This window comes from Aureobasidium melanogenum, assembly GCF_000721775.1.
Source record: "Aureobasidium melanogenum CBS 110374 unplaced genomic scaffold scaffold_20, whole genome shotgun sequence".
Taxonomy (NCBI): Eukaryota; Fungi; Ascomycota; class Dothideomycetes; order Dothideales; family Saccotheciaceae; genus Aureobasidium; species Aureobasidium melanogenum.
This window is the reverse complement of record NW_024470072.1, coordinates 275,080-289,910: the sequence shown is the minus strand read 5'-3', so window position 1 is coordinate 289,910 and position 14,831 is coordinate 275,080. Positions and strand designations below refer to the sequence as shown.

Here is a 14,831-nt window from a genome sequence, read left to right as displayed (position 1 = left end):
AGGCCAAAGTAACGTCTTTCGTTGACGAAGACAATGATGATGGGTTTTGTTGGTAGGAGTTTGCGTCGTTTGGGAGTGTATCCAGACATGAAGGGCATAAAGTCTATCCAACGTGCTGGTAGAGGAGCAATGGCTCACCTACGTGTTCGATCTCGGGGATTGTACAGCGCAGGTCGAATGCCTTCGATAGCACAATCTTGAAGATCTGCTCAGTGTCAGTAACACACAAATTATCGGAGAATTTCTCAAACTGACCTTTTGAACGTTGATGCTGTGACTTGTACTGCTGAAGATCAAACTTGCTTTCATTGCTTTGGCGAAGCGCTTGGCCTGTTGTACGTCAGAGATGACCCTGAATGATCCAGGTCGAGAGAGTTACGCACCTGCATACTGATCTCTTCTTGCTCCTCGCGCGGGAAGTTGACAAAGTGATCGTATTTTGTGCCAACCAAGAATGGAATCGCGGTCTTGTTGAAGCCCCTGCCTTGACGGTACCACTCTTTGATTGAGTTTAGTGTGCTCTTGCGGGTCAAGTCGAACATGAAAAGTATGGCGACGGCGTCGTTGCAGACCAGGGGCAGCATGTTGACGAATTCACGCTGACCGCCCAAGTCCCAGATGGAGAAGGTGATTTCTGTGTTGCGAATGCTGATTGTCTTTTCCATGAAGTTGACACCTGAGGTTGTTAGCTATTGTGCAGACGGGTAAGCGATATTGACTGCGCACCCAAAGTTTGAATGTAATCTTCATCCCAGCTGCCCTCAACGTACTTGACCATCAAGGAGGTCTTGCCGATTTGCGCATCGCCAACCATTCCAACCTTGATAACAACGCTAGCATTCTTCTGGGCTTGTTGTCGTTGAGCATTTTGATCGCTGTAGTCGCTGTTTTGACGGTTCAAACGAGAGCTTGGTCTCGAGGGGTATTGTGACATCTGATCTTCGTGTTGTTGAGCGTCTGGGTTGTCTTGTGATTGGTAGTGAGAAGTAAAGCCAGTGTCGGAGTAGGAGGTCTGAGGTCGGCGAGTAGAATCGTTTGAGTCGGAGATGTTGTGGTTGTGGATATGGGGCAGGGCGTTGACAGATGAGGCGGTAACGGTGTGCATGCTCGCGTCCTCGGTCGCGGCATCATGCGAGGGAGAGGGCTGCGGGACGGGGTCTGAGTAATCCATTGTTTGATTGTATGAAGTTGCTAGGCGGGCGGCCTGAGAATCGTCGGAGCTTCTTTGCGGCGAGGGCGCGTCGGTCGGGTAGAAATAACACGGAGTGGTTGTGACAGCGGATTGTGGTCGAAGATTGGGCACTAGGCCGTCGAAGCTGTTCGTCTACCAGTCAAAGCGCAAAGCGGTCAGGTCGAGCGAGACGTTCGAGCTACACGTTCCAGCGCGAGGTACAGAGGACACCAGGTCGGGGGCTTTCTTTCAAAGAAAAGAGATGATTGTGCGATTGAAGGTCGACGGATGCGAAGGGCAGGATTGTTTGTATGCGGGCTCGCACAAGATGCATGCGCTGTTTGGGGCCGCTCCAACAAGCCCCTCCAGCTCCACCGCGCCAGCCACACACGGCCGCTCGAGCTGCATGTTTGGTCCTCCGTCTTGGCATTTTTCGTCATGCTTATCGATACGAGACTTTCACAAGCGCCCAGAGCCTCATACGAAAAAAAGCCCGTCACGCCTTTGATTCCACGCCACATATTCACCACACACAATGAGCAAACGCACAGCAGATCAATCAAACGAGGACGAGCTCCGCGCCCTCAAGTCGGGTCAGAGACCGCAGGACGGTCAGCCCGACGAACTTGAATTCGAAGACGAGTTTGAGGACGAGTTCGAGAGCGAAGATGAGATTCTCGAGGCTGGTGTTGACGGAAGACCCGACAAGGAGCGCGAGGCTGAAGAGCGTGAAGGTATGTATACTTCTTGTCTACAAGAGGAGCCTCTCCGTGCTGACCGACACCAGCGGCCATGGATCTTGATCAAGACACTTTCATTCCTGGACGACACAAACTTGAAGCTGGACAAACACTGGCCCCGGATACTTCAACATACGAGATGCTGCACAACCTGGAAGCCCCATGGCCATGTCTTTCCTTCGATCTCGTCAAGGACCAGCTGGGCGACAACCGCAAGTCCTACCCTCAAACCGTCTACGCCGTCGCTGGTACCCAGGCCGCACGAGGAAGCGAAAAGGAGAACCGCATCATGGTCATGAAGATGAGCAGCTTGGGTCGCATGGATCGCGGCGAACAGTCCGAGTCGGAGGATGAAAGCGACGATGAGGAGGAACAATCGCTCGAGCCCATTCTCGAAACCAAGGACATTCCCTTGAACACATGCACAAACCGTATCCGCACCCACCAGACCCCGCAAGCCTCATCATCTACTCCCCCCACCACTCTCAGCGCCGTCATGACCGAGTCTGGCGACGTCTTTATCCACGATGTTACTCCTCACCTCGCCTCGTTCGACAACCCCGGCATGACCATCTCCGCCCAACAAAACAAGCCCGTCAGCACCATCCGCGCACACAAAAAGACCGAAGGTTACGCCATCGACTGGTCACCACTTTTCCCCGCTGGCAAGCTGTTGACTGGTGACATTGATGGTCGCATCTTTGCTACCACTCGCACCGAGGGTGGTGGTTTCGTTACCGACACAACTCCTTTCACCGGCCACACCAGCTCCGTCGAGGAATTGCAATGGTCTCCTTCAGAGCGCAATGTCTTTGCTTCTGCTTCTGCAGACGGCACTGTCAAGATCTGGGATGCTCGATCCAAGTCGCGCAAGCCTGCTCTCAGCGTGCAAGTCGCAAACACCGATGTCAACGTTCTGTCCTGGTCGCGCAACACTACCCACTTGCTCGCTTCAGGCCACGAAGATGGTGAGTGGGCTGTCTGGGACTTGCGTCAATGGAAGCCTTCAGTCACCACCTCGCCCAAGCCCAACTCAGTCGCCTCGTTCAAATTCCACAAGGAGCAGATTACCAGCGTCGAATGGCACCCCACCGACGACTCTATCGTCGCTGTCTGCGCTGGCGACAACACTCTTACTCTTTGGGACCTGGCTGTCGAGCTCGATGACGAGGAGTCACGCGATACTGCTGGTGTTCAAGATGTCCCACCACAATTGCTGTTCGTCCACTACATGGAGCAGATCAAGGAGTCGCACTGGCACCCTCAAATTCCTGGTGCCCTCATGGCGACCGGAGGCAACGGTTTCAATGTTTTCAAGACCATCAGCGTTTAGGTTGTTTATTTACCCCCCTTTTCTCTGTTCGTCTATATACCATGTTTACGAAAAGGAACAAACAAATCTTCAAAAGCTTTTTATCAATTTTCTCGTATGGCTCTGTGCTAATGTCATCCATTTCTTTGGCTTGTTCGTTTAAGCTATCTCAGCTGCTTGCTTCTTTGCGCTAATTTCTCATTGCGCTGCTGCCATTTTCAGCTTGCAAATGCCTCCGTAAACGACGTCTAATGCAATGTCCTTGTTCCTCAGTTCTGCTCAGTTCTCGTTACCAGCACCCGAGTTCCATCAGCCGTTCTTTCCACGATCACTCATAAGCGGCCCCTTCGAACGCGAAGAAAGACGTTTCTGCTGCTGCTTTTTCACAGGCGACTGTCCTTCCTTTCCTTCTTCCTCAGACCTCTTCACCTCTACTCTAGGCGATTGAGCTGCCGAAATACTCCTCAACGAGCGCGCAGCAGGCGAAGAATAACCCTTGCTCGCTTGCACTTGCGCAGAAGCTCTACGCTCCAGCAACTGTATACGAGAAACTTGCGGACTTGAGGCTTGAGAGGTAGTAGTAGCACGTCTTTGCAGCACTGAAGGCGAAGGAATTGACGGGGGCTTTGGGCGTAGTCGTTTTGATAACGGAGATGGAGAGGTAGGCCAGAAAGGTGGAGATGCTGCTTCTGCATTTGAAGGGCTTGTGGATCTTGGGATTGGGGTTGTTTGAGTGGTGGTGGAGTCTTGAGATGTACCCGGTGAGCGATTGGGAGCCTTTGGGTCGTGGTCGAGTGTGCCCGGTTGGCGATTAGGGGTATCTGGACCCGAAGGAATTGTGTCTTCCTCTCTCTTCCTTAGTTCCTGTTAGTTACGAGTCTATCAAAAGGCACAAAAACTTCCACAACAGCAGCCTTGTACAATGAAAGCACAAAACTCAAGTTTGGAGATCGGTGACTTACTCTTCAGCAAAATGTGGAAAGGTATAGTATCTTCCAGGATCTCTGGGGTCTGCATTAGGATCAAAGCTGGTTCCATCCACTTCTTCTTGTTGCTGTTCTGGTTGCTCGGAATCTTGCTTGTTACCATCATTGCTGGACTGCTCTGCCATGTTGATTTTGGGAGACTGTGAATTGCTGATTTTTCTGATGAGAGAGAACATCTTGTTCGCGTGAGTGATCAAGAGGTATGGTGGAGATCTCTAGATGGCTGACTGAGACACGGTAAAGACGACGTGACATAATGCTTGTGAAGGAACCAAAAAGCTATATAGGTATATAGGTAGTGAGCAATGCAAACGTGCCGAGACAATCTACAAACGGATAGTCGAACGACGAACAAGATGCAGAAAGAGGTCACTAAAAGGCAAACCGGTCAAAATGCAAGCAACAGAGCTGTAACAATGCCATATATGAAAAGTCTCAGGGGTTTGGCAAAGAACAGGTAATTGTATCGCGCGTTTGTGCGCTTGTCGTGCAGATATGTCAGCTTTTTTCTTGGGATCCCCCCTCTTAGTGTTACTTGCTCAGGCCATGTAACAACTACAATAGCCTGATCTTTGGTTTTGTGTTGACTAAGCATATTCGAGCATTTAGCAAATTGTCTCTTTTGCTTGACTTCTGTCAATTGCTGAACTTTTGAATGGCTACCGATTCTAAAGACTGCGCTGGCAAATGTCATGTGCCATAGCTTGCATGCAGAAAGCCGTCCGTTCTGTCTCAGAATCTGCATGCAGGGCAACGACCAAGCCATAGGGCTGCATGTATACCCTGGTTGAATGTACATTGTACAGACTGCCGTGTCGATGTCTTCATAAGCAAAATGCTGGTTCCCCTGCTTCCTGCTTTAGACCACCTTAACCTTCTTTAAGTCGTTTAGCACCATATATCTTGATATGCTGATCCAACCCCATCGGAACCACCTCATTTGGCTTTCGTGCGCGTTCGTCATGGCTCTTTGTGCTGTTCTGTAGTCGCCAATGCCGCTAACGACCACCAGAGGAGTAGGGAAGTCGCCAGCTTCTTTCTTCGTGAATGCCGTTTTCAGAATCGTCAATGGTGCATCCAGTATACTTGCATATTTTCTGGCCACGTTGACCGAAGATAGCGTGTACATTTTGATCGGATGCTCCCAGCCAGAGTGTTTCTGCATGATCTGCTTTAGGAAAGCAAGTCCACCATGATACAGAGAAATGTGGTTCGGATGAGAAGAGACACCAATATCGTCGAAAGTAACCAAAACATCGATATTAGCCTCGGGAGAAGACTTCGCGGCCATCTTCGCCATCTTCGGCGCAAACGTAGAAGCCAGTAGATTTGCAATTGCCTTGCTATCCCAAGTCGTGGTCATCGAATCAGGGAACCTCTCATCATCCAGCACCAGCACATCATCTGCGTTTCTCAAGCCTAGTAATAGTCCGCTCTTGACCAGTTCTTGCTTGCGGATGTGGCCCAAGCCATCGGCGTCTCCAGAGCTCAAACACAGGATTTTGACGTGGTTGCCGAGTTCAGGTCGTGTGAGGGCAAGTACTGTAGGAGCAAAAAACATTGCTTCGTCGTCTGGGTGTGCTATCAAGAGACAGATGCGCTTGTTGCGTAACATGGGAAAGGAGGAGGTGAGGACGCTGGTGTAAAGCCAGAGTATTGAGATGATGATGGGTACTGCCGCCCACCATAATCCACGCATTTCCATGTTGTCGATGGTATGTGAGACTTCTTTGAAAGGCTAGATTGTCGGTGATTGATGTGGTGTGAACTCGACAAGCCAAAGATGAAGCTTGAGGGAGGTTGATGAATGCTCGCGTGCCGATCCCGGGCCGAAACGAACAACTCTCCAAAAGAGAGCCCCTAAATTTCGCATCTCACCATCAAGACCAAAAACCTCCCAGATAAAAAGAATCAAAAGAAAACACTATCAAGGCATCAGCCAGACAAAAATTCGAGTTTGCGGACGTCATGGCCGACGAAGACAAACAACCACGAAACAGAAAAGAACGCCGCGCCGCCGCAAAAGAATCTGGCAAACATCCATCAACAGCAACCATCAACGCCGCTGGAAACATCCCAATGGCATTCCCCGACAGATCTGGCCCAAAAGGAAAAACACTTCTGGATATTGCCGACGAACGAACTGCTGCTCTTCAAGGCATGATGGCATCCGGCCAGCCCTTCGAAAAATCCCTCGGCGATGGTCTAGCCCGAGATGAAAATGGACGGGTACTGTTACCAGCCAAAGACAGCAATGACGATGATTTTGTTATTGGGCCCGGAGGCGAAGCTTTCTTCTTGTGCACGAGTTTGACTATGGTCCATTTTACTTTGGATGTGTTGGTGTTCAACCAGTATGCGCAGGAGATTGATTGGCCTGCTATCATCCAGCGCTCGATTATCGCATATCCAATCCTGTTTTTCATCGTCTATATGATGAAACTTGAGATGGCGAATCGCTTCCAAACGTTGAGACAATTGTTCTGTTTGGCTGTTGCCATTGCTTCAGGTTGTTATATGATATATGCTGGCAACACATACGACTACTTTGCAGTTATGAAACAGGCACCTCCGTTGGGTACACTATGGATCTGGAGTGTTATTGAGATGAAGTTGAGTTATGCTCTTGTGAGTATCGTGGTGGATGTTGGTTTCTTGTTCTGGAACGGGTACACTGTATTCTAAAGACATATGCAACTGTCCCCACCCCCAAATACTTGATGCACATTGTTACGTTCATGCCGAAACTCGACATCCAGATCCAGCCACCATGAAACATTCAACATGAACAAGGGACTCGACGATACCCCAATACAAACGAAACGAGTGCCTGCATCTCTTGCATTACGATAGCATTATGCAGGCCACATTGGAAGCACGTAGAACGATATGATTCACGAATGGAAATGGATTATAGCTTGTTCATAACTTGGACTCTCTTCTGCCAGCACCGCAGCTGGTCGGTTCTAAGACAAGGTTAGCAGGAGCCGTTACACTTGGTCTTCTTGCTCTCTGTCTGCTCACTGATTCTCCTGCAGTAGCAGGATGAAGTCACAGGTATATCTGCCATCTGAATAGCCAGCTGGTATGGTTGCTCGAGCTGATTGTACTCGGCCTCACGTCCCAATAATTTCAAGCATTCACGGTATCCAACCAAAGCCCAGACGTTGTTAGGATGTTGATGGCCGCGAGGGATGTCAGCGACAAAGCCCAAATCCTCGGCATATGCCTGAGCTGCTTGCTCAACGAGACCTTGCTCAAGTGACAGAGCGGCGTAGGCATGACGTGTGGGTTGCATCCAACCCCAAGGCTCGCTGTAGACAAGATTGTCGTCACGCTTGATGGACTCTCTCAGATGTTCAAACGCGAGATCATAGTTTCCCTTGCGATACTCAATCTCGCCAGCCAGCATAGCCTCACCAACTCTAAGAATGTCGGTACACTTGTTGGGGAAGTCAAATCGACTTTCGGGAACGAGTTTTTGAGCGGCCAGGAAAAGCTCCTGCTCTTTCTCAGCTTCCGCGATGTTTCCGAGCGCTGAGTGGGCTACTCCCTTAGCATAATGAAGAGTAGCCGTGGTCACGCAGTATAGCTTTTTGTTCTTCGGCATCTCCAATGATAAAATCTCCTCCCAACGACCGAATCTGACAAGCAAGTGGGCTCGAACGCCCAAGAAAGATTCCAGCCAATCAGCCATGTTTGGAGATTCAATTGCAAGAAGCTCTTCTGGTAAGTAATTTTCCATGAGAGTACAATTCTGAAGGGCGACCTCTGATTTGCCAGAGAGCAAAGCCGCATAGATGAGTGAGTGCGAGTTGTGGGCGCGGTAGAAAGTGTACATCTCATTTCCTTCCATCTTAGCCACATAGGCGTCATCAGCGCGGACAGCGGAAGCGTTGGCAGCTATACCTGCGCGATAATCGCCTATAAGCACATATAGGTGAGAAGGCATATGTTCGAGGTGACCACTATCGGGCACTAGACCTCTCAGACTATCTGCTGCTTGCACAGCACACTCTGGAGTCTTCGACATTTCCATCAGATGGATATAGAAGTGCAACAGAGCAGGATGTTCCCAAGCTCCAGGAAGAGTAAACGCATGATCCAGTGCTTCTTTCGCTTCATATGGACGTGCGCCACGAGCAGGTTCCCCTGTGTGGATATTCCACAAGGCCCAAGGTGTCAGAACCATGAGCGACTCAGCGTACAGGCAGGCAACATCAAGATCGTCCTTATAGGACTTGTAGACTTCCTCCATTGCGTTCACGTAAGCCACGTTCCAAGGCTGATAATCGTCGGTCGGAGTCTTCTGAGGGTAACGAGCAACAAGAGCTTTGATGAGAGCTTTTTCCACAGGCGTTGCATTATGTGAAAGCTCCAGCGCCTTGCGTGATGTCTCGTGAGTAATCACTAGAGCTTCCTTGAGTTCTCTTGGGTCAAACAGTCGCCACGCCTTGTTGTAGTAAGGTCCTTTTGTATAGGCGATACCCCAGTATCCCATGGCACATTCTGGATCCAGACGAGTGACTTTCTCGAAACATATCGAAGCTTCCTTGATGTTGAACCCGTAAGCCCAAATTAAACCGCGATCGAACCAAAGCTGAGCTTCAGGGTTGTTGGTGCTGATTTTCCGACTGTAAGTTCCGAGATTGAAGTAACCATCTGCGGGTTTGGCATGCGCCGGTGCGTTGATTGATACAGCTGGCATGTTGTGCTTCTGGCTCAAGTCAATAAAGGTATTATTGTTGCAGTCTGCACGTAGCTCTGTCTGATTCAAAGGATGGAGCTGGCATGATTGCCGAGGCTTTGGAGATCTTGTTGGCGGGGATTCGATCCAGATAGCATTCACAGCCTTCAGTCATGACTTCCTCAAGAATTCACAGTCATTCGTCTTTGGGAAAGAGCGAAAGTAAAGAAGAACACCGAGGCTTTGCCTTCGGCGGTACGCTATTATTTACAAACAACATCTCAATCCGCAAGCTCTTGGGAAGGTCATCGTTAGCATCTCGATACATTTGTGTTGACAACAGCGTGAGTAACGCGTCCACTTCCAGATTGGCCCCACATTGTCCCTTGACTCGAACCCTTTGCAGGACGTACACATTTTCACTGCAAACAAGCGAGAGAGACAGATACCTGGAAGTTTGCTGACGTTGATCCGGCCATTGATCTCATCGTTTCAGAGCTTCAGCTCCCTACGATTCAAAGTCTCCCTTCCATGATGACACGAGCAGATTTCTCAGAGCTGATCTCTATGCTAAGACTTCGAATCACAAACTTACTACGATGCACCCCACGGCGCTTGTGTAGAGACCCAAGATTTTCTCAACGTTCGATCTCTGCACGACTCGCTCACTAGCAGATTTGGCCATAGAGCATGAATAATTGTCATCTTGAATGACGGGCATGCGAGGAATGATCAACGTGCAAGCTGAAAAGCTCGTGAATAGCTCGGCATTTAGGCACGGAGCCAGTCTGCATCCAAGATCCGAGAGCCTGCGTTGGCCCTTGAACGCAAGCAAATTGCCTTGTCATCTCACAAGCGAAGTTGAACAGACCTCTTTTCTGGTTCAGCCCCTGAGGTATCGGGCCTCGAAGATGAGATAATGTGCTTGATATCTCAACCCGGAGATCAGCAACAGTTCCTGAGAGTCGTCACCTCTGTTTAAGGATATTGCACTTCCGCTATCGAACAAACATTCGGATCTGCCGAGGCTCTAGCAACGGCAGAGCTTCGGATGACGGTAAGCACGGTCAATGTTCTGTGATCGATTGTTTCGCAGCCATGGACCTGCCCTAACCGGATGCTATTTTAACAGACTTGTGCAATCGTGCATTGCTGCTGCCAGTTTGAACAAAGCAGTTGAATGTCGCGACATGCTTTCATATGATTGATGTGCCGCCTTTGAGCCACGTTGATTTCTTTATGGCAGACTCCAATACCATAGAACACGCGTTCAACTCGCTAACCACGAGAAATCGCTTGTTTCTCCTCATCTGGTCAAGGTCCATCTATTAGAGCTTTCAACAGATGCACGCTCGGTCCATACGAAGATGAACCAAGTATGAGAACATCACTGGATGATCTCCGGAGAGGAAGCGCAGCCATGCCGCCATTAGTCTCGATGATTACAGCGGTGACTCCATCAGCCTGAACCACGGACCTCCGCTAATACAGGGTCTTGTATACCATGACTCGCGGCTGAAACGTGAAGGATTCGCTCAGATACGATGCCTACGCGCGGTTGTCCAGGAAAGTGTTTCGTGAACCTGGCTGCTTTCGCTTGCGGCTATCGCGAAACCAATGATCGACCTAAGCCCTCACTGCTAGACATATTGACACTTAATCAAACACTCGTGATAACACCGCCTCCGCTGTTTAGACAAGCCGTTAGCCTCCGGGAGATCCAGACTGCAACTCACATGTTCGCCTTGGCGGTTGAGAAAAATCACATACTATCCAATAATACAAAAGACACTATACCCCCACTAGGCCGAGCAATCGCTTTTTCCAGTCATCCACCGCTACAACTAAAGCCAAGCGCTACACATCTCTAAACTTCCATTCAGATCATCACACATCACGGACATTCGAAATGGCCATCATCAAGTCTCTTCTCACCCTCACTCTGCTCTTGGGCTCATCCATGGGGTCTTATGCTGCTGGCAATAAGACTGCCACCAACGGTGTCGGAAGCACTCCTGCACAGGTCAGCACCACTGTCTCAGTGTATTGTAAAATTCATACTGATAATCTTGACCAGAGACATGTTATCTCGGTCAGCGAAGCTGAGACCATCATTGCCGCCGCAGTGAGAGAAGCCAACACTGTCATTCCTGAGAACATTGCCATCGTCGATCCCGCTGGCATGTTGGTTGCTTTCCACCGCATGGACAACGCTTTCCCCGGCAGCATCGACATCAGTATCAAGAAGGCTCGCACCACTGTTCTGTTCAACGGTGCTTACTCAACAGCTGACTTGACCGCCGCCGCTAAGGGTCCTCTTTACGGTTTGTGTTCCCTGTTTGAAAGTCTGACTTTAACAAGAGCTAACTGTATATACAGGTGTCGAAGAGACCAACGGCGGTCTTGTTGTCTTTGGTGGCGGTCTGCCTCTATACAAGAACGACTACCTCATTGGTGGTATTGGTGTCAGTGGTGGCTCCGTTGACCAGGACGTGCAGGTCGTCAAGGCTGCTGTCGACTGGTTCAGCAACGCAACTCTGACTGCCTACTAAAGTGGATTTCGCGTTACGAAAAGTTTTCCTTTCTTCTGTTTATTTCGGGACTGGGCTTTGTAATGATCCTCAACGCCCTGGATGCTCCCTGATACCCTTGTTGTACATATTCATTTCTAGAAGTGAAGACCCTGTTTTCTTTGATCATTGGCTCGCTGTTTTCTGAGGTCAAAAACACTTCCAGATCTGGAAGGATCCGAAGCCTATCTTGTGCGCTGGTACCTGCATCTTGCTGCATATGCTGGAAATCCTCCGAGCCTCATCTTCCCGCGTGCATTGGAGCCCCACCCTCTTTGAGAATCGGTACGCACAATGTAATAGATTGGGAGTCTGAATACACAAACTCCATCGGCTGACATCGTATCTAGCGGTAGAGTCCAAGATTGACTGACCGCTCCTTCTCGGTATAGCTGCCGACTCGCGTCTGAGGACTCCTCATGAACAGGCAATGCCCTTACAATTGCAAGACACACCGACTTCTCTAGAGCAGGCAGGTACCAGCCAGACGGAATGAACGTTGCATTTGAAGATCTAGGGAAGCTTGGCTGGGGGAGATACGGTTGGCATTCAAAGCTTGATTCTTCCTCACCACTTCTCTTGCCTGGATTGTGAGGAAAGTCTTCTAGATCAACGTCAACGGATGCTCACAATGCTCCGTGGATCTAGCAGGAGTATCATTGTCGTGGTAGCCACCCTGACACTCCCAGCTACTGCTCTTCTTGCTTGCAAATCTTCCCGAGATAGCTTATGCTTAACAAACATCGCAAGTGCCCTTTCTCGAATACATATTAAGATATTATGAAGGCTCATTGTATATCATAGCCTGTGCGCCAGTACTCTGAGATGAAACTGGAACAAGACGTGACTAATTCCACTTGCAAAAGGCAAGAGCATTTTCCTACCCACTTACCGTCAACCAGCAAAGTCGACGCGCTTCTTCCCCAAAGCGAAATCGATATCAACAAGAATTGCTCCCTAGGGGCCAGAAGCTTGCTGAGAAGGGTAATCACTCTCCATACACTCGATAGGCCGGTCGATCTGACCTCTTTTGGGCATGAACAGTCCGCCATCCATTGACGTGTCGTTCAAGCATATCAACATAAATGACAGGACGAGATTTGAATGAGAGTGCAACCTGATTGACCACTCATGGTACCTGTGTACATGAACAACATTTTTCCTTCAATAGTCGGACGGTGCCGTCCTCCATGACTGCACGTTTGCGGGGTGCAAAAGCTATACCGGATTGGGGGGTCATAGCCTACGACCTGCCACCAGACTCCACAAGATCCTTCTCTGGGGTTGCTGCCCATGGGGCTAACAGCCGATGATGTGTCAAGGAAAAGATCTTCGTGTAGTGTTTTTCCAGGAGAGAGGTATATAAAGACCAGTTGGTTCTCTCTCGATATGGGTTTCGAATACACAACACTCTACGTCTTCTTAAAGCCCCCGTCAAAATGGGTGATCATTCGAACGTGTCGATCTGGCAGTCGATCAAAGGCAACCCCAAGGTCTTGTTTATCGCTCTATTCGCCTCGTAAGACTGCGCTTCTCACTTTTCGAGGGCCATCCACTGATAATCAAACAGGCTTGGTGGTTTCGAATATGGTTACCAGCAAGGTGTCTTGGGTAAGTTGAGTTCCTTGATGCAGCTCTGAGATTCTTTCAAACTCACCCTCGACTATAGGCCAGTCTTTGGTCATGACCCGTTTCACAGAGAACTTCCCCTCTGTGGTCAAATCTGCTGGAGCTACCGGCTGGCTCACCTCTGTCCTTCAGCTTGGTGGTCTTTTCGGTTCACTCACGGCCGGTATCCTGAGCGAGCTCATTTCGAGAAAATACACCATGTTTGTGGCCTGCTGCTGGGTCATCTTGGGCAGTTTCCTCTATGTCGGTGCTCAGGCTGGCACACCTTCGCTGTTGTATGCCGGCAGATTCTTTACTGGTGTCGGTGTCGGACTCTTTAGTGGTGTCGGCCCGCTCTACAATGCCGAACTTTCTGCTCCTCACATGAGAGGACTGTGAGTCTTTACCAAACAAGATTTTGCCAAGTAGATCTTCTACTAACTAGAGTCTCTAGACTGGTCTCGTCTTATCAACTAGCAACAATCCTAGGCATTATGATCTCTTTCTGGGTTGGTTACGGCAGTAACTACATTGGTGGCACTGGCGAGGGCCAGTCGAATCTCGCATGGCGTCTCCCCTCAATCATCCAAGGCATTCCGGCTGTCTGTCTTGCTGTCGGCATCTGGTTTATGCCATTCTCACCTAGATGGCTGGTAAAGATGGGTCGTGACGATGAAGCCAAGAACACGCTTGCGTGGCTGCGTAAACTCCCAATTGACCACGATGAACTTGACGCCGAATACCTTGAGATCAAGGCAGAAGCACTGTTCGAGCAGAAGGCATTCGCTCGTGATTTCCCTGATCTTGCCGAGCAGCGCCAAAGCCGTTTCAAACATCAACTTGTGCAGTATCGTATGTGCTTCCGATCGATGGACAACTTCAAGCGTATCTGCACCGCATGGCTTGTCATGTTCTGGCAACAGTGGTCAGGGATCGACGCCATTATATACTATGCGTCGAATGTATTCATAAGTCTCGGTCTCACAGGCGGTACGAATGCTCTGTTGGCCACTGGTGTCACTGGTGTGGTGTTCCTTGTCAGCACCATTCCTGCCATGGTAAGTCTTCAATTTACGGCGTTGACAGTTCGAACGCTAATCCGACAAACAGCTAATCATCGACCGAGTCGGTCGCAAACCAATGTTGCTAGTAGGCTCTGTCGTTATGGGTGTATGTATGGTGATCGTTGGTGTCATAGTCGCCAAATTCAGCCACGACTGGCCGGGTCACGTGGCCGCTGGCTGGACTGCAGTCGCTCTCATCTGGGTCTATATTGCTGGCTTTGGAGCAACATGGGGTCCTGTATCCTGGACGCTCGTTTCTGAGATCTTCCCTCTCTCTATCAGAGCAAAGGGCGCTTCAATCGGTAAGCATGAGGAATACTCAAGCCACGACGCTATGACCACTAACGATATCACAGGTGCTTCGTCGAATTGGCTCAACAACTTTGCTATTGCTTTCTTCGTTCCTCCCATGCTAAAGTCATGGCACTGGGGCACGTACATCTTCTTCAGCGTCTTTCTTGCTGGCGCGATAGTGTGGGTGTGGTTCTGCCTTCCTGAGACGAAGAATGCCACTCTTGAAGAGATGGACCGCGTATTCAAGAGTCAGGCTGGTGAAAGAGATGCTGAGTTGCTCAGAGAAGCCAAGCAGGAGGTCAGCATGCTTGCGATCAGAGTGGAAAAGGGCGAAAAGGGTCATGTGGAGGAGGTTCAAATGGTCTGAATCAGTTGCAACAGGCGGTAATAAGAGTAGTA

General features: G+C 49.7%; 8 protein-coding genes across 8 annotated transcripts; 4 read left to right on the top strand and 4 right to left on the bottom strand.

Annotated features, from left to right (window-relative positions):
• Window positions 1-103: 103 nt before the first annotated feature.
• M437DRAFT_86824 (small GTPase) lies at window positions 104-1,171 on the bottom strand (the record flags this gene model as incomplete). Its single annotated transcript, XM_041028535.1, has 4 exons — window positions 104-205; window positions 256-330; window positions 384-676; window positions 727-1,171. The coding sequence occupies 4 exons, from the start codon at window positions 1,169-1,171 to the stop codon at window positions 104-106; spliced, it is 915 nt and encodes a 304-aa protein (XP_040877381.1).
• A 535-nt stretch (window positions 1,172-1,706) lies between these two features.
• On the top strand, window positions 1,707-3,244 carry M437DRAFT_86823 (glutamate-rich WD repeat-containing protein-like protein 1; the record flags this gene model as incomplete). The annotated part of the gene is made up of 2 exons (XM_041028534.1): window positions 1,707-1,905; window positions 1,959-3,244. 2 exons carry the CDS (start codon window positions 1,707-1,709, stop codon window positions 3,242-3,244), a joined length of 1,485 nt encoding a protein of 494 aa, XP_040877380.1.
• A 288-nt stretch (window positions 3,245-3,532) lies between these two features.
• M437DRAFT_86822 (uncharacterized protein) lies at window positions 3,533-4,334 on the bottom strand (the record flags this gene model as incomplete). Its single annotated transcript, XM_041028533.1, has 2 exons — window positions 3,533-4,079; window positions 4,186-4,334. The coding sequence occupies 2 exons, from the start codon at window positions 4,332-4,334 to the stop codon at window positions 3,533-3,535; spliced, it is 696 nt and encodes a 231-aa protein (XP_040877379.1).
• A 734-nt stretch (window positions 4,335-5,068) lies between these two features.
• On the bottom strand, window positions 5,069-5,908 carry M437DRAFT_54776 (LmbE-like protein; the record flags this gene model as incomplete). Its single annotated transcript, XM_041022752.1, has 1 exon — window positions 5,069-5,908. One exon carries the CDS (start codon window positions 5,906-5,908, stop codon window positions 5,069-5,071), a length of 840 nt encoding a protein of 279 aa, XP_040877378.1.
• A 296-nt stretch (window positions 5,909-6,204) lies between these two features.
• M437DRAFT_35533 (uncharacterized protein) lies at window positions 6,205-6,894 on the top strand (the record flags this gene model as incomplete). Its single annotated transcript, XM_041019310.1, has 1 exon — window positions 6,205-6,894. A coding segment is annotated over one exon (690 nt), but the record flags the coding sequence as incomplete, so codon positions are not given.
• Window positions 6,895-7,131: 237 nt separating this feature from the next.
• M437DRAFT_77431 (uncharacterized protein) lies at window positions 7,132-8,917 on the bottom strand (the record flags this gene model as incomplete). The annotated part of the gene is made up of 2 exons (XM_041026804.1): window positions 7,132-7,175; window positions 7,234-8,917. The coding sequence occupies 2 exons, from the start codon at window positions 8,915-8,917 to the stop codon at window positions 7,132-7,134; spliced, it is 1,728 nt and encodes a 575-aa protein (XP_040877376.1).
• A 1,939-nt stretch (window positions 8,918-10,856) lies between these two features.
• M437DRAFT_54422 (DUF336-domain-containing protein) lies at window positions 10,857-11,448 on the top strand (the record flags this gene model as incomplete). Its single annotated transcript, XM_041022690.1, has 3 exons — window positions 10,857-10,919; window positions 10,974-11,220; window positions 11,276-11,448. 3 exons carry the CDS (start codon window positions 10,857-10,859, stop codon window positions 11,446-11,448), a joined length of 483 nt encoding a protein of 160 aa, XP_040877375.1.
• Window positions 11,449-12,905: 1,457 nt separating this feature from the next.
• Window positions 12,906-14,799, top strand: M437DRAFT_54427 (general substrate transporter; the record flags this gene model as incomplete). The annotated part of the gene is made up of 6 exons (XM_041022691.1): window positions 12,906-12,985; window positions 13,037-13,077; window positions 13,136-13,469; window positions 13,529-14,132; window positions 14,185-14,440; window positions 14,495-14,799. The coding sequence occupies 6 exons, from the start codon at window positions 12,906-12,908 to the stop codon at window positions 14,797-14,799; spliced, it is 1,620 nt and encodes a 539-aa protein (XP_040877374.1).
• Between the last annotated feature and the right edge of the window lie 32 nt (window positions 14,800-14,831).